This window comes from Hemitrygon akajei, chromosome 14 (assembly GCF_048418815.1).
Source record: "Hemitrygon akajei chromosome 14, sHemAka1.3, whole genome shotgun sequence".
Classification (NCBI taxonomy): Eukaryota; Metazoa; Chordata; class Chondrichthyes; order Myliobatiformes; family Dasyatidae; genus Hemitrygon; species Hemitrygon akajei.
Window position 1 is genome coordinate 69,318,801 of NC_133137.1, and position 18,764 is coordinate 69,337,564.

The 18,764-nt window shown below is 38.9% G+C and overlaps 1 protein-coding gene across 1 annotated transcript; it reads left to right on the forward strand.

Annotated features, from left to right (window-relative positions):
* The first annotated feature begins 339 nt into the window (after positions 1-339).
* LOC140738668 (cytoskeleton-associated protein 4-like) lies at positions 340-18,293 on the forward strand. The gene is made up of 2 exons (XM_073066316.1): positions 340-847; positions 16,694-18,293. The coding sequence occupies exons 1-2, from the start codon at positions 554-556 to the stop codon at positions 17,927-17,929; spliced, it is 1,530 nt and encodes a 509-aa protein (XP_072922417.1). The 5' UTR covers positions 340-553; the 3' UTR covers positions 17,930-18,293.
* Positions 18,294-18,764: the final 471 nt, after the last annotated feature.

An 18,764-nucleotide genomic window follows, 5' to 3' on the forward strand; every position in this document is an offset into this window, starting at 1 on the left:
TCGATTCTAATCAATGGAACGTAACCGTTTCAACTTAATCGCTAGGACCGGTCTACGGTTTGAAAACAAAGATCAGCTTCATTCGCGCACACATGCGGGGTGTCGTCGATACCAATTGTAAGCGGGGATGTAACTGTCAAATCGGAGTAAAATATTGCGTCTGAAATGTAAACATTGAAATGGATCCCGTTCAGAGAAATAAGAGGACAATTTTTAAAAAAAAGGAAAGAAGAGAGAGGTTTAAATTCCAAGTTACCGATAGTTTCAGATACCAAAACTGTGCAATATGGTAAGAAATGTAACTGAAATGAGCAGCACCACCCTAATGAGCCCGTTCTCCTCCCAGAGTACGTGGCAACCTCAAGTCCCGCCATTCCAGAAAGCCCGAAGCTCTGAAAGTAACGGAGTTAAGTAACTTCTGGGGCTGGGTCTCGCAATAGTGCTCCTCCTCCGCGCGTCTCGGAGCCCCCGAAAGCAGCATTTAGTGCAAAGCACTGTGTGCACACAACTTGACTGCAGCCGCCTGGCTTGACTTCTTTATCAGATCTGCAGCATGTCTTCCACCAAGCAGAGAAACAAAAGCCACTCCGATCGCAGTTCGTCCAGTTTGCAAGATGACGTGGCCAAGAGGAGCCCGAAAGGGGGTAAGGGGAGCACAGAGTCGGCATCGGCCGTTGGAAAAGTGCTGAACGTTCTGCTCTTTTTAGTCCTAGCCGCAGCCGCTGCTGGTTTTGGCTGGTATGTCCACAGCCTCTCGGAGCAGATCAACCATTTGCACCAAAGGAACGAAGAGACATCCCTTCGGAGCAACGACCTGGCGAAGAAGACGGAAACTCTTCTTCAAGAGGTAAGAGCGCAGCCCACCCCAATATCAGTTTCGGGAAACATTCACTGTTGTCAAATCCCCTGGTTGAATTGTCTCGCTTAAACATGTCTAAGAATGATTTGCTTCCCCTTAACACGAGTTGTTTTTTTAAGAAGTTTAAAACCACGTTGCCTCCAACGCCCAACGTGAACGGCACTGGTTATGTGGCTTAACTCCAGGATTCTCCGTTATTTCTGCACGAACTCTCATTAACAAATATTTCTTTATAACTGCGGTTCTGTGGGAATTATATGGGTGCAAATTCGTGTAGTTGGTATCCAGGCAGGAATAATATTTTTTTTTAAATGTAAATAGCATCTTAACACATCGAGATATGGGGTATCTTGCCATTGTTGTAACCTGCAGTTTCACTTTGTAAGCTGTTTCACTTGGATAGCCTTATCAAAGATGACAGGTTGGTAAAATGGGAAACAGTGCCCAAAAGATATGCTTAACACGTATCAAACGTTTGTTAGACCCTAGAATACTGTGTACAATTCTGATCGCCACGTTGGAGAGGGCGCTGAGCAGATTTACAAAAAAAGAGAAATACTAGCCTATACATATCAGGATATTATGAACAGACTTGTCTCTTGAAGAAAAGGAGCCCGAGTAAAAACGAATAGAGATCTCTCGGTTTAAGGTTTTGACTGGAGTGGATATGGAGAGAATGTTTCCACGTGTGGGGCAGAGCATAACTAGAAATCATCATTACATTTAAAAAAAATCTTTGGTTCAGTTTCAATTCCAATGGAATGGATTGTTTTCTGTGTTCATAACGTGATCCCCTCTACATTGGAGAAATCAAACAAAGACAGGGGGTGGGTTACTTTGAGGAGTACTTCCATTCAATCTAATGAATTAATGGCCATCTCCATCCCACTCCCATGTTAATCTGTGGCCTCCTGTACTCTTGCAATGAGACACAACATCGGCTTGAAGTAGAGTATATTTCAGCCTTCTGGAGGAAATTCTTGTTCTTAAGGTAATTTGATTTCAAGTTTATGTTTATTATCATCTGACTGTACATATATACAACCAAACAAAACTGTGGCTCTCCAGACCATGGTACACCTTCAAAACATATGGCACATGGAGCACCTAAACCAAAATATTACTATAAATAACTTAATAAAATATAATTGAACCTGCTGCAGTCCAGGTAAGTAGTACAGTGAGCAGCTTGCTGTCCTAGTGACAAGATCTTGGTGGTAACAGGGCATTCATTAGTCTCACAGGCTGGCAGAAGAAGCTATTACCCCAGCTTGCAGTCCTAGTCCTGATGCTTCTGTACCTCCTTCCTGGCGGTAGTAGGTCAAAGAGATTGTGGGATGGGTGGTAGAGATCCTCAACAATGCTTTGGGTCCTTTGTCTGCAATGCGCCCAGTTAATATCACAAATAGGGGAAAGGGAGACACCGGTGATCCTCTTGGCGGTTCTAACTATCCTCTGCAGGGTCTTGCATTCTGATGCCTTGCAGCCTCCGTACCACACAAGGATGCAGGCAGACATCCTGCATGGGGTTCTTGTAGAAGGGGGTGGGGAGCCTTGCATGCATTGGTCTCCTCAGAAAGTGTAGACACTGCTGTGCCTTCTTGACCAATGAGGAGGTTTGTGGGTCCGGGTTAAATCGTGTGCAAACCCAGGAACGTTGTGCTCTTCACTCTCTCCACAGCAGAGCCATCGGTGTGCAATGGAGAGTGCTTGACCTGTGCCTTTGTGAAATCCACAATCATCTCTTTGGTTTTGTCCCATATTGAGACTCAGGTTGTTATTCTTGCACCATTTGACAAGGCACCACCTCCTCTCTTTATGGCGACTCATCATTGTTGCTGATGAGGTCAACCACTGTGGTGTCATCAGCAAACCTGATGCTGCAATTTGAGCTGAAGCTGACAGTGTATCTGTGAGTCAGCAGTGGACTGAGCACACAGCCTTGGTGGATACCAGTGCTCAGCGTGTTGGAGCTTGAGATGCTGCTGCTGCAAATTTGGACTGACTGGGGTCGTTCTGTTAAAAAGTCCAAGATAGAGTTACAGCCAAGGGTATTGAGTCATAATGAGGGCAGTTTACTCACCAGCCCGAGGGATGACCGTGCTGAATACCGAGCTGGAGTCGATGAACAGCATCCCGGCAGGCACAGCATCATTTTCTAGGTGGGACAGGACAGAGTGGAAGGCCAAGGCTATGGCATCATCAGCGCACTGGTTTGAGCCGTAAGCTACCTGGACAGGGTCCAATGTTATTGAGTTCAGTGCCATTGGCCACTGGAATGACGGTGGCTGCCTCAGCTTTGCTTGGGTTTACTCTGACTTGGATCCTCCTCACCTCAGCTGTGGCCAGGGAGGGTACCTGTTCCTCGGGGAGAGGGGACTTTCCTCAATGTCACATTGTTTAATACATCCAATTGTGCATAGAAGGTGTTTAGTCTGTCAGTAAGGGAGGTGTCACTGTCATTTCTTGTGCAGGGTGGACTTGTAGTATGTTAGGGTTTGAATATCCTGCTGTATGAGCCGTGAGTCCCTGTTGTAACGAAGGGCGCAGATCTTGCTGACCATAGAGTTGTCCTGCCCCCTGATCTGAAGGCATTGCCCTGATCCCTAAGCAGTGCACAGTCAGCCATGGTTTCTGGTTTGCCCTGGCAGTGTAGAGTTTAATCACAGTAATGTCCTCAAAGCACTTTTCTATGTAGCCAGTCACTGATCCCACTGGGAATGGAGGACATGCCCAGCGGGTCACGTCTTACTGCTCTGTATTTTAAATGTGAGAACATAAGACAAAATGTTATTTTGTCTTATGTTCTCGCTCTCCAACTGCTCCCATTCACAAATGACCAGATAACAATGTCTACAGTTTATCACCATAGTGTTTATCCTTTTAGAGGCATCCCCCCTCCACCCGTGAGGCTCCTGAATTCCATGGTGTAATCCAGCACAGAGTGTGGGCCTTGATGTAGGATAAGTATCCGATCCACTGCCTACTTTCAACTTCCCGGATGGTCAAATCCCCAGGGCATCTCAGCGGTGAAATCCTCATACTTGTTGCAAATGGTGGTTTCAGCCCAGGTCAGAGTTCACCCAGTCAAGAGAGAGATGAGGAAGGCAATCTTGGCTTGGTCTGCAGAATACAGAGACGGCTGGAGCCCAAAGTGTAAGACACACTGGGACAGGAAGTTGTGGCATCGGGTTGGGGACCCATTGAAGTTCCCGACTGGAAAGAGGATATGTTGGAATTTTTGAAAAAATTTATTATAGATAGGGGTTTGGGACTGGACAGGATATATCCCTGCTTACTGTGGAAAGTGATGAAAGAGGTTGATGCTCCTTGCAATGATCTTTGCGTCCTCACTGGCCACAGACATAGTAGCAGAAGATTAGAGGGTGGCAAATGTTATTCTTTTGTTTTTGAAAACTAATGGGGATAATCCTGAGAATTATAGACTAGGGAGTCTTTTATGTTTAATGGAGAGTATTCTTAGAAACAGGATTTGCGAGCATTAGGAGAAGCTTAGGCAGGTTAGGGTTAGTAAGCATGGCTTGTGAGGGGCAGGTCATGCCTCATGGGCCTCATGGAAGTGACAAAACAAATTGATCAAGGCCTAATCCTGTTCCTATATCTCAGAGAGCAGTGGATGTGCTGTGTATGAATTTTAGTAAGGTGTTTGACAAGGTTTCCCATGGTAGGCTAATAGAGAATGTCAGGAGACATGGGATGAAGAGAAACTTGGCTGCATCGATTTGGAATTGGCTTGCCTACAGAAGGTAGAGTGTGGTAGCAGATGGAGGATATTCTACCTGGAGGCTGCTGGCTAGATCTGTTCTGGGATACCTGCTCATTGCGATATTTATAATTGACTTGAATGAAGAAGTGGAGGCTGGGTTAGCAAATTTGCAGATGGCACAAAGGTTGGTGGTGTTGTGGATACCATAGAAGGTTGTTGTAGGTTACAAAGGGATATTAATAGGATGCAGAGATGGGGTGAGAAGTGGCAGATGGAGTTCAATCCAGGATAAGTACAAAGTAATACACTTTGGAAAGTCAAACTTGAAGGCAGAATATAGAGTTAATGGCAAGATGGAGTTAATAGCAGTGTGGAGGAACAGTGGAATCTTGGGTCCACTTCCATGAATCACTCAAAGTTGCCGTGCAATGTTGAAAGGGTGGTTAAAGATGCCTTTGATGTGTTGGTCTTCATTAGTCAGGGACAAGAGCCACAAGGTAATGTTGCAGTTCTATGAAATTCTGGTTAAACCACACTTGGAGTATTGTGTTCAATTCTGTCGGCCTCATTATAGGAAGAAGGTGGAAGTTTTAGCGAGGATGCAGAGGAGATACCAGATGCTGCCGGGATTAGAAAACATGTCTTATGACAATAGGTTAAGTGAGCTAGGACGTTTCTCTTTTGATTGAAGAGGGATGAGAGGTGACTTGATAGAGGCATACAAAATAATAAGAGACATGGATAGTGGATAGTCAGAGACTTTTCCACATGCAGAAATAACTAATACAAGGGGTCACAAGGTGATTGGAGGAATTATAGTGGGATGATAGAGGTAAGCCCTTTACACGGAGAGAGGTGGGTGCATGGATCATTCTACTGGGGGTGGTGATAGAGTCAGATATATTAAAGACTCTTTGATAGGCACATGGATGAAAGAAAGTTAGAGGGCTATGCGGGGAGGGAAGCATTAGACATATCTTGGAGGAGGTTAAAAGGTGGCCACAACATCATGGGCTAAAAGCTTGTACAATGCCGTACTCTTCTACCCTTTGTGAAAAAAGAAAATTATTGTGCAAGTACAGGGATAGAAATGTAATCAAATTAGGCTCAGCAAGGTAAGAGAAAAACTCGCCAGATTATATCTGAAGTACTTCAATATCAAAGTGATTGGATCATTGAAATTACAGAAAATGGCCACTCATCCATTCAATTGGATTAGAACAAGATTATTCTGCCGTTATCTGCTCCAATTTCCACTTCTCATTCTTTTCACTCTTGTATTTTGTTACATTAAATTTCCTTCTAAATGGTTTTTCAGACTGTGTTTCTACGGCCAGCTGTATTTAAGAATTGAATGAACCTGAGTTTATTCCTTCTCCTTACCAATCTGCCAACAATTGGGAAAATGTACAATTTATACTTCAAAGCTTTCATAATTTTGAAAATTCCCATTTTTTTAGTTTAAAATTTATATCATGGAATAAATTAATATATTATAAACCTTTGGCTTTGGTTCTTACCAATAATCAGAGATCTTTTTTTCAGTTATCCCGTGGTACGAGGCAAGGCTGTCCTTTAAGTCCTTTATTATTTGAGATTGTTTTGGAACCTTTAGCCATTGCCATTCGTGAATCACCTAATATTTTTGGTAATACTCGTGGGGAAGGGACTTATAAGTTATCATTATATGCTGATGATTTGTTACTATACATATCTGACCCTGAGAGATTTATTCCTGCTATTTCGTCCTTGCTTACTCAGTTTAGTAGCTTTTCTGGTTACAAACTGAATTTTAATAAGAGTGAATTATTTCCATTGAATATGCAAGTTCCAATTTATAAACACTTACCATTTAAACTTGTTACAGATCATTTTACTTATTTGGGTATTAAAATTACCAAGAAACATTTAAAGTTAATTTTTTACCTTTAATTGACCAAATCAAGCAACTTGTTACCAGGTGGTCCCCATTATCTTTGTCATTGGTTGGTCGAATTAATGCTATTAAGATGATAGTATTACCCAAATTTTTATATTTATTCCAAGCATTACCAATTTTTATTCCTAAATCTTTTTTTGATATTATTGACTCCAAAATATCCTCGTATGTGTGGCAGAATAAAAATCCTAGATTAAGTAAAAAATATTTACAGAAGCCTAAGAAGGAAGGTGGTTTGGCTTTGCCAAACCTGAGATTTTACTATTGGGAGTTAATATTCGATATTTAATATTTTGGACACAAGAATTGATTATAGTATCTTGCCCACAATGGGTAAATTTGGAATGTAAATCTGTACAAGACTTCTCATTGTTTTCTATTTTAGGATCTTCGCTTCCTTTTGCTTTATCTAAATTGAATAAATAAATAACCAATCCTATAGTTAGTCATACATTACGAATATGGTTTCAATTTCGTAAATTCTTTGGCTTGAATAAGTTTATCCTATCAAGCCCTATTATATCTAACTTTTTTTTTTCGGCCCTCTTTTATGGATCACGCCTTTGTATTATGGAAAACAAAAGGTATAACATGTTTTCGTGATCTTTTTTTAGACAATAATTTTATGTCCTTTGAACAGCTATCTAATAAATATAATTTGCCTAAAACTCATTTTTTTAGATACTTGCAAGTTAGAAATTTCTTGAATAACATGTTACAGATTTTCCCGAAATTATGTCCAATGGACATTACGGAAAAAATTTTAGCTCTGAATCCTTGCCAGAAGGGTTTAGTAGCCATCATTTATAATATGATCATGAAAATACAGCCAGAAGTATCAGGAAAAATTAAGAAGGAATGGGAAAAAGAACTTCATTGTCTTATACCCACTGAGCAGTGGGAGAAAATTTTACAATTAGTCAATTCTTCTTCTATTTGTGCTAAACATGCCCTAATACAATTTAAGGTTGTACATAGGGCTCACATGTCTAAGGATAAACTTGCTTGATTTTATTCTTATGTTAATCCAACCTGTGACAGATGTCATTCTGGAGTTGCTTCATTGACCCACATGTTTTGGTCTTGCCCTTGCTTGCAAAATTATTGGAAAGATATTTTTGGTATCATTTCAAAGTTCTGAATATTAAATTGCAACTGCATCCTATTACTGCAATTTTTGGTTTACCAATGGTGGATAATAGTTGTTTATCCCCCTCAGCTCGGCAGATGATTGCATTTGTTACGTTAATGGCTAGAAGATCTATCCTATTGAATTGGAAAGAAATTAATCCTCCAACCATATTTCAGTGGTTTTCTCAAACTATTTCTTATTTGAGTTTAGAAAAAATTAGAAGTGTTGTTTTTGACCCTTCAATTAAATTTGAAGAAACTTGGAGACTATTTATTCAACATTTTCATGAGTTAAACTGACTTTTCCTAAACCTTACTTTTATTATCCTTAATTATTTGGATGGAGGTACGGAGTTATTGACGCTGCTGTGTATATTTGACATAATGCAATGGCCCATGTTGGTTAGGTTTTTTTTGAAGGGTTTTTTTTTTCTTATTTACTCCTTTTTTCGTAATCACTATGAGTTTGGGAGGTTATTATACATGGATTATCATCTATTTGTATTTATACTTTAACCTATTAATTATGTATTCTCAAAAAAAAATTCCCATTTGATCACTTTTTCCCTCTTTGCAAGAAAAGAAGTTCCAGAATTTGTTGACTTCAGAACCATGAATGGTGAACTTACAAAATGTAAACAAATCATTACTTTGACAGGGGTACTCAGTGGTAGATTTAACTCAATACTACCATCATAGCTACCAATTCACTCCAACATTCTTTCATTCTGTTATCAGACAAGTTGCCTCTTTGGATACTCGGAGTCAAAGGATATGGTGAAAGGGCAGGAAGATAGTGTTAGGGTAAATGGGCCATGTTTTTGATGAATACTGGAATAGGCTCAATGGTTTACTCCTGATCCCATTTCTTCTACTGTTTTGTGCTCTAAAAGAGCTGTAAAATCTTACTCAACCTGTAAGTTCCTTTGCACAGGACACCAAGCACAGTGCTGAGCCAAAGGTGCTTACCAAGCTTTCAGGAACAATGCAGTCACCTCTGCTTGTCCAAGATGTCATTGTTTGATAGAATGAAAACTGAATGGCTTGCAACATCTTCATCACTGAGGACCCCACACAGGAATTACCTGCCTTATTCTTTTTTTTTTGCAAGCTTGGGTTTTCCCTGATTAATTACAAACAACATACAGCTGGTGAGTCAAGTGGAAAATGAAAGCATCACTCTCAATGAACATATTAAAATAGAATTAGTTCATTACATAACTGATTGCTATGTCACAGATGCGTCCCTATATTCACTACACATATTAAATTTTTTTTGCCAAACTCAACATTTTATATAACATTTTGTCAATTCTTTTTTATAGTACATTGACTTGTGCAATTTGTGTCACTGCTTTTGGGTTGCTGTGTTGCTGAATTACTAGAGTTTATCAGCAGGTGAGTATGAAGAAGTGCAGAAAAAGATAGCTTCCTTCAGATGAACACAGCACGTCTCAGATTTGCATTATAATTAGTTAATGCATTTTCAAATGCTGTACTCAAGAATAAATTAAGTATCGATTCTTGGCATAAAAATTATTGGCGTGTAGTGAATCTTTACAAATGACATTTGTATTTAATAGATCCCTGAATCATGCAAATAATCTCATCTATAGCCATCAAATGTTTTACTTTACAAACATAATTTATCTTATTTGCTCGTTCGGTTCACTGTGTCATTGTAAAATCTTAAACCCACTCTCCCAGCAAATTTCACTCTGGAGATTATTCACTCTAGACATTACAAGACAGTAGTTTTCTTTCAGTTTATTAAGAATATTACTATATAAAGATCATTTCCCTTTACCCCCACTCTCTTCATTTTTCACAGCTTGACAGAGTTCTGCATTAATCTGCATTTGTGCACTTTGCTCATGTATCTACATGTCCAGTAATTTATGCATCCCTCGTCTACACTGGTTGACCTCCTTGGAAAAATTAAATTAGGCAAGGGTACCCAATTAGCCCATGTCCCTCCAAGTTTACTTTAACCTCATCTTGTACACCTTAATCTTGTGATTACAGTTATAAACCTTCATACTTAATTAGGTTGGACAACTTGGCATTGAGATCTGTACTTCCAATTCACCAATTGTTTTTTTGCTATCAGTATGCTGTCATTGGTGGACATCTAATTCCTCTATAAGTGCTGCTATGTAAAGTGCCTCAGCTAATTAGTATAATTTACATTTCAAAATGCTTTTTATACATTGTTATTGTCTCTTGCAATCTCAGTGCTCAGTGATGCAGACCACTCATCTAATGAACTCAAGTCTTATTGGCTGCATTATTGTCCATTTTATATACTTATAGGTTAGGAGTGGCTCAGTAGATGCTTTCTTTAAGACGATGTGCTTTCAAGACTCATTGTGGGCAGCATCTTGGCTAGTACTGCAGCATGGGACTAAATGACTTCTTCTTAGACTGTCACTCAAGATTGAGGATGACTTGCTTCCATTTGGTTTTGTGGTTGATGAGGTCAGTATGGGAACCATGGACTTAGACAGATAGAGCAAGTACTTGGGTACCTTGTGAAGTGGGTGCACTCCTACCATCACTTACCAGAGTTGAGTGCTATAGATGCATGGACCTGAAGTCCCAAGATCATTATTGAAGTTCCTACTCCGTTTGGAATTGTGGTCAGCCAGAGATTCTCAAATCCTCAGGATGTTGCACTTCTTCCGGAGATTCTGAGCACAACTTTGTATCTTTTCCTCTGTCTGTCTGGCAATCTCTTTCCATGACAGAGCTTATTCTTAAGTGTCTGTTGTGGGAGTCTGTTGTCAGGGAAATGAATGACATGACTAATCCAACTGAGTATAACAGTGGCCTTAATGCTGGTGATTTGACCTGGGGGGGACATTTATCTTTTCACTAAATTTGTCAAATTTTGTTGAGACTGCATTGGTGGATCGCCCCAGTGCCTTGAGATACAGGCAGTGCCAGCTTCAGAAACATACAGAAGGCATTGTTGCCCAGTGGATGATGATGAGTGTAAGTGCCTGATGTGATGTTTTGAGCTTCAAATATTCTTTTTCCTGAATTGGCCTAAAGCTATTGCATTGTTAAAGATCATTAACAATCCTTAACAAGCATTGCTAAATGGGCAAATACTTCAGATCTTTGCACCTGATTGATCATTTGGATCATGATTGATCTGTTTTCCAACTTCATTGCTTGCATTTCCCATATCCTGTAATGCCTTTGGAAGGGTAATATCAATCAGTCTGAAATTCAACATGAATAATTGATCAAGCATTAAGTACAGATTGAGGATGAGAAACTTCATGCATACATTATATATAAGTCCACTCTTCAACAATTCATCTCTGAATTTCAAGATGTTTTACAAATCTAGATTCTGCAACCAATGGATATAGTTCCCCCCCCCATTCATTACATTAACAATCTTAAAAGTTTCAGTTTTAAGTTTCCAAATTTCTCTCACAGTTAGTGTTACTTTAAGCAAATATTAGTCATCTAGGGAGTACATAGCAACCTCACGGCAGATCTTTTCACAAAAAGGCCAAGAAATTTTCTCCCATACCTAAAACAATATTTCTTAAGCAAATATGATTTGTCAATTAATGATTTTTTTTGTTTGTTTGTGGGATCTTACTTAGTTTGGTTGCATGCTGTGCTGCAATAACACAGCAGCAATTATAGTTAATAAAACAGAATTAAAGTATAAATGGTTCTATCCTTCCACGATTTCTGAAGCTGTGACGGATTGCTCTATAAACATGAGCTTTGTCTCTCTTGGGAGCTTATGTAAGAATTTCCTCATGCATTTTTCTGCTGAATGCCAGTCCTTTCATATTGTCACACTGAGTCCTATTAATTTCTCCATTTCTTTTCCTTTCTACAATTTATTCCACTAACATTTTTCATATAGTTCATTGAAGATGACAGTAGAGAGAGAATTTTGAGAGGTGTGGGATAATTTTTAGCTATAGAGAAGGAACAAGTAGAAGAATCTAGTGTTTTCCTGGCATATATGACAAATAAACTCTTCTCGGGCTTCCATCTGGGTGCAGGTTTTGATTTTAACTGACGTTTCAATGACAAACTCTGCCATCTTCATCAGGGATGATGCCTGGGCATGTCTAGTCCAGTGGTATTTATATCCCTGTTGCCCATCCCTCCTGATTGGTTAGTCCTCATCCAATCAGGTTTCTGGTGTCCCACCTTATTTACAATCAAATTCCAGTTCTTACTCAGAGCGAGACCTTCACCTTTGTTTAAAAAAGCCAGCGGAAACCTGCTTGGGTGAGGACTCACTAATCAGGAGGGAGAGATGTCGGGGGTATAAATACCACCAGACTAGACATGCCCAGGCATAATCGCTGATGAAGATGTCAGAGTCTGTCATTGAAATTGATACCTGTACCCGACTGAAGCCTGAGAAGAGTCTATTCAAACAAGTAGAATGTTTTCATTTTAATAAATTTCGTCAGTAATGGTTTGTACATTGTACTTTAATTTCAAGAGATAATGTTGTCACCTTCATCTAATTCTGCTCCATCCTTACAAAACATAATGGATCATGTATCTCTTTTATTAATGACTCACCTCTCCTTTGTCTCATGAAATGTTCTGATGAAAAGTCTTGGACCTGAAAGATTAGCTCTGTTTCTTTTTCGTTGGAAGCTTTTTGACCTGCTGAATATTTCCATAATTTTATGCCTATATTTTTCCTGTCCAAATAATCCAGATTGTTTCAGAACCAAATCCTTACTTTTGACATGGATCACTGTAAATGTTAATTCTGTTACACATTCCGGAAATACCAGCATGGCCTTTCCACATGACATTACATAATTAGTTTGTGTATAGAGGCAGAGCAGCTGAACTGTTTTGCACTCTATGTATCCCAAGTCTACTTTAATTAATGATGAACCATTCAAACCTTTCAATTTATCTGTGGCTATGATATCTTTCCCCCAAGAGTATCATAATTAATCACATATTTCACTTAGCTTTGTCATACCACAGTTGCGTATTTTACTGAAACTTTATCAGTAAACCCTTTCAGATATTAGGGCTACATTTCTTTCAGTAGTCATGTTCTATGGCATACTTATTTGTGAATGCAATATCTGAGGAAGATTTTAATGAAATGTTCCAGAAATATTTAAAGATGTTCACAAATTTGTCAAGGTACTTGCAGCATTAATGCACACCCTTGAAATAGCTAACTTCGATCCATTCATGGGAAGTGCTAGAACTGTGAAGGAAGCCACCAGGGAGACATAGCTGGTAGATATAAAATTCTTTATTTGGGACACACACAAGCTGGCAACCTTTGGAGTTGGGAGAGAATGAGAGAGAGGAAGAGGGAGAGGGAGAGACCTAAACACATTACAGCATATTTTTACATGTTAATAGACAAAGGTGACAAGATAATTTCTATCTAGTTAAAATGCCCTGATAATACTTCTTTTGAGTTACATGTAAGTTTTCAAATGCCTGGACCTTCCCACCAGCTGTGGCCTTTGTGTCATATTGATGCAATGGGGTGGATTGCATTCATGAAAATGCAGACATCTCAAGTCATTTAGATGTTTCCTGTTCTGCACAGCATTTAAAATTTAATCTACAATCCATATTCAGATCTGAAGATTGGTTGCTGGTGAAGTTAATATTTGCTATACAGTATACCCTAACTCCAGAATACACCCTAACAGAAAGCAAGAAGGGAACAACTCTCTTTGCATTAGGTTCATAAAATAAATGATAACTTATAGCATTCAAGCCTGGTAGCATTGGATTATTAACAATAGGATATGCAATTAAATTAGTTGAGGACACGTAAAGAATATCTGTTAGAATCCAAGAATCTGGGCATGCTGGAATGTAACAATTTTCCTTTTACATGGAATTTGAAAAAGCAAATCTGTATATGAAATGCTAAGTCATTAACCTATGTACTAAATATGGGTACTCATTAATATATACACTGAAAACAGTAGCAGACATGTGTACAGTTTAGCCTCTAATTGAGTCAAAATTTTACTAATTGACATTAACAGTGGGTCATTGAGTGTTTTCTGAATGATTTAGGCACAGCCAAGCTTTACACAATTTTAGTTTATTATTCCTACGACAGATTGAAAGCAGCGCAGAAGTGTTAAATGCCTTGGGATGTTTTATCAGTGTCAAGGGCACCATATAAATATTGATACTGTCGTCTCAGCTCTGCTGATAACTGTTAACATTTATAAAGGGATTTACACATTTAGTGCCAGCACACCTGTACCGTGAGGCAACATGAGCATATGTCAGCAATAAAACAAATGAAGCATTTGTTTCACATTTCTGTTGTTTGTGGCATTTTATTTATTTGACGTTAGTAGACTTCAATAAAGTCTTTGCTTATGAATAGAGGTATCCAAGGTATTAATGGTTGAAGTAATATTGTTGTTGTTCCTTTCCACACCTTGTGGCACATGGGGTGGCAGCTTTACTGTTTCTTTAGCAGTTTTGTCTGTTTTTTTGATGAGGCTGATTTGCAAGCTCAATGCTCAAAACAACACAGATGGAAAGCATGGAAAGAGCAGCCGGACTGAAACCTGGGACCATTTGCCTCGAAGTCTGGTGTGGATGCCACTACACCACCGGCTGGCTTGAAGTATATATCCACCTTCAGTTATTTGCTAGTTGGACTCAGTGGGTAGCACTCACATGCTGGATTTGGAAAGCCATGGCTTTGAAAGCTCTGTCAAGATGTAAGAAAATACCGTAGGCTTGCAGACAAATTGAGCATAGAGGAAATGGTACATTGTCCAGGATGTTCTTCAATGAATTTGCAAAACAAGCCCCTGATTACCAATTCAATGGGTACAAATTATCAAATAGTTTTATTGAAAGAATCAAGCCAAGTGCCCTTCAACACAATACCTAAATTGTCTCTTTTGAATTGCATTTTTTTAAATCTTTGTCCAATGAGATTCAAAGAAATAGTCCATCTATAGATGTATTTTTAAATATGACAGTCAATTTGTAACCATTATTATGACAACTGGTGGGAAAATATTTAACTTTTAACTGTGAAAGATTATTGTAAGTATAAGCCTACAAAAGGTAAACGTGATGAATTAATCCTTATTTTCATCTTGTATTGCCTAACTGTATGTAATACAATTTAAAATTCAGTTCCCATATGACCTTTCCGAATGAGTGACTGGATCCAAATGTGCATGCAGTCACGCTTCAGGCACTGCATATGATTAACCCTATTTGAATGGCAACACATCACTAAGATGGGTTTCTTGAGTTTTAGTATTATATAATTTCCTCACCTTAATAATTATCATTTACATAATATGTAAGCTTCCATTCTACCGGGCACTATTGTAATCTGAATTATTATAAGTGATCTTCCAAATAACAATTATAAGTTACATGAATGGAAACAAAACTGTTGGTAGTTTGTTTCTGCAGAAGCTGTTAAAAGTGTTGATGCAAATTGAATTTCTCCTGCATTGTGCAGTGTTAAAAACAGAAATGTTCAGCGTAATGGCAAGAATTCAACCACAATTGTTTGGGTAACAGGCTACATATCAAATCCTGGAGTTAAAAAAATAAATGTAAGACAGTGGTGGTCATGTAGTTGAGTGGTAGTGCATTCTGGTACCCATTGCCAGCTCAGTAACATGGAGTAGCTTGCTACTTGCATTGAAGACGATAGAGACAGAAAACCTTGCAGTGCTAGCAATACTGTTTATTAACCTTAGGTATTTTTGGACAAGTTGGCATAATCTTCTTTTGTTACTCTGAGGGTATTACCCCCTGGGAACAATTATCATTGCCTAGTAGGGGTGTTGGTACCTTACAACAGTGAGTGGTCAGTTTTAGTGGTGGGCATAGTTTCTTTTTCTCTCATTCACTTCTCGAGATTTAATGAGTACCTCACCCTTGAAGATGTGGTGTAGTGAGCCACCATCTTGACCCACTGCTGTGTTTGTGGTTGAGATAAATCTGGAAAACTCTCAGATAGGCCATTCCAAGACTTGGACCCAGTTACAAGATTGTGTGTGACTGCTGGTAGTGGTATTCCTGTTGGCCTCTTCCTTATTAATGGTAGATGTCATGGGTTTGGGAAGTACTTTTAGACTTGGCAGAGATTTGCAGTGTATTTTTCAGATGAAATACACTGTAGCCAGAGTGTAGTGTTACTTAATTGTAATTGGTGTTAAACTTCCTGTTTGAGCTACATAGATCCAGGTAATGGAAAGTATTCCATCATGCTTCTGCCTTGTACTTTACACTTGTTGAAAAGGTATATTTAGCCACAAAGCCATCAATTCCATCATTCAAATCATTGACATACAACATAAAAAGAAGTGGTCCCAACACTGACCCCTCTAGAACACCTTGTCACCAGCAGCCTTTATTCCCACTCTTTGCCTCCTGCCAATCAGCCAATGCTCTATTGATATTAGGGTATCTTTCCTGTAATACCATGGCCTCTTATCTTCCTGAGCAGCCTCATGTGTGGCACCTTGTCAAAGGCCTTCTGAAAATGCAAATAAGTCACATTGACTGACTCTCCTTTGTCTGTCCTGCCTATTATTTCCTCAAAGAATTCCAACAGATTTGTCAGGCTAGATTCCCCCTTCAGCAAACCATGCTGACTTTGGCCTATTTTATCATGTGCCTCCAAGTACCCCAAAACCTTATCCTTAACAATCAACTCCAGCAACTTTACAACCACTGAGGTCAGGCTAACTAACCAATAATTTCCTTTCTTCTTCCTCTCTCCCTTCTTGAAGAGTGGAATGACATTTGCAATCTCTGGAACCACTCCAGAATCTAGTGGTTAAGACATCACCCATACACAACTCAGACAGAATTGACTGTATATTATTGAATTAGTATTTGTTTTTATTTAGCCATATGTTTTGTAAATATACAGTAATATACAAAGGAATGTCAATGTATTAATTGCCTTTAAGGTTCAGCATTTAGTGACATTTATGCAGTTTATGTTCTCTTCCCATTCACTAATATCTCTGTAATGTTCCATCTATTTCAGGTGGAATCAACAAAAGTCATGATGAACAAACTGGAATCAGTGCTGCGTGGCAATCAGCAGGAAATGCAAAAAAACAACAATGCAGTCTTGAAGGTTGAAAGCAAGACAAACCAAATTGGTGAAACTCTACAAAAACTACAGACTGAAATACTGCAAGATCTCTCCGACGGCATCCAAGATGTACGTGATGCAAGGGAAAGGGACTTCACTTCTCTTGAGAAAACAGTAGAAGAAAGATTAACAGAGTTAACCAAATCAATCCACGATAACATCGCTGTTTTTACAGAGCTTCAAAGGAAGAGTCAGAATGATATTGACGCGATTAAATCAAAGATTGAGTCATTAGAATTAGCAGTTGAGACAAAGAGTCAAGAAACTACATCTTTAGTCGATAAATATAACCGGTTGGAAAGTACATTACAGTCACAGCAGTCCGCATATGGTACACTGAAGGAATCAGTCTCCAAAACAGAAAACATTCTCAATGGTATATCTGAAGAGATTCACCAAAATAAGCAGGATTTACAGGAAGCGAAGAAGGAGTTGAATGAGCAAATAAAGACAATGATTTCAGAAGCAAGTAATGCTATAGAGACTGCAGAGAAGAACAATGAAAAGTTTGAATCCCGGTTAATCATCACAGAAGAGAACATTATGGCTTTGAACACAGCTGCTACACACCTGTCAGAAAAAATAGAGTACTACAATTTTGATTCAATGCAGGGCACCGTGAAGAGTGTTCTTCAGTCTCATGAGTCACTCAGCAGTGCCCTCCAGGCACTAAAATCAAACCTGGAAGATGTGCAAAGTCTGGAAACTGATAGAGCACTTAACCTTCAAAGTGAAATGCAAGCTCTTGAATCACGTCAGCAACGGCAGACTGAGGAAATTCAATCCGTATATAATGAGAGGCTAAAGCAGCTGGAACAAAATGTGGATGGAATTGGTGAAGAAACTAAGAGAATGGCAGGTGTGCTGAACTCAGTGGAAGACGATGTGCAGTCTGAGTATCACGAGAAATTATCATCATTGGAAACATCCATGGATGAACTGAGGTCTTCAATCAATGAAGTCAAGAATGACCTGGAGGTTTTAGGGGCCTCTGTTGAGAACTTGCTCACAGAATCTGAAAACACTAATACAGCTAAGGATGAATTGTCATCCCTAAAGCTGACTCTGAATGAGTTACAATCTGATGTTGATAAACTATCAGTGTCGTTAAGCAGCTTACGATAAGCCACCAGGGAGGCAATTTTAATAAAACTCAGCCCTTGAGAAAATGGAAAGTAAAGAGTTTTGTGTTAGAAAGTTTTTATAATGAAATACAAACTTACATAATGTACTGCTACATTTTGCAATTAAATAATAATTTTGAAAATAACCTTAGTTAATGCTAGTTTGCTTCTCAACTGAAAACCAGTGAAACCAACCTTTAAACAGTAATGACTGCTCTTCCAAATAAACACATTGTCCTTTGCATCCTTCACTGTAAAAAGTCATGGATTACAGATGCAGACTCTGTGCAGGTATAGCAAATACAAACTTTCTGAAATATCACTCATCACAAATTAAAGTGTTAAGCCACCATTAAACCTTTGAATATGCTGATCAAGAATTTATTTAAATTGTGCAGTATAGTAAGTTGGCTTAGAAAACTTATAACCCATTAACTGTGACCCCCATCACTGAGTCAAAAAGTCTGCAAATCGTACTTGTGATCTGAACACATAATTGAGGATGGCACCATTATTCAAGAATGCAATGCTGCTGGAGGTGTAACTTCTCAGAGACATTTGAGTTCTTGCATACGTCAAGGGAGAGGTATAAAATACCCTGCACCTCAAATTCAAAGAAATGGAGGTGAGCACTTCCCAGTGACCTGTCAATTCTTCCTCAACCAAAATCACTGAAAATAACTATCTGTTCATTATCACATTGCTGTTGTCAGATCTTGCTACAGACTGTCCACCTGATGTTGACATTATCATTTATTTCAAAATTACTTCTCTGGTTCCAAGCCTCTTTGAGTTGAACCATATAAATTATCATAATAAGAAACCAACAGTAAATA

What these genes read in the sequence shown, in the direction of transcription:
- LOC140738668 (XM_073066316.1), top strand. Translation starts at nt 554, where the DNA reads ATGTCTTCCACCAAGCAGAGAAACAAAAGCCACTCCGATCGCAGTTCG. An exon ending in CGGAAACTCTTCTTCAAGAG is followed by an intron (nt 848 to 16,693) that starts GTAAGAGCGCAG and finishes CATCTATTTCAG; the next exon opens with GTGGAATCAACAAAAGTCAT.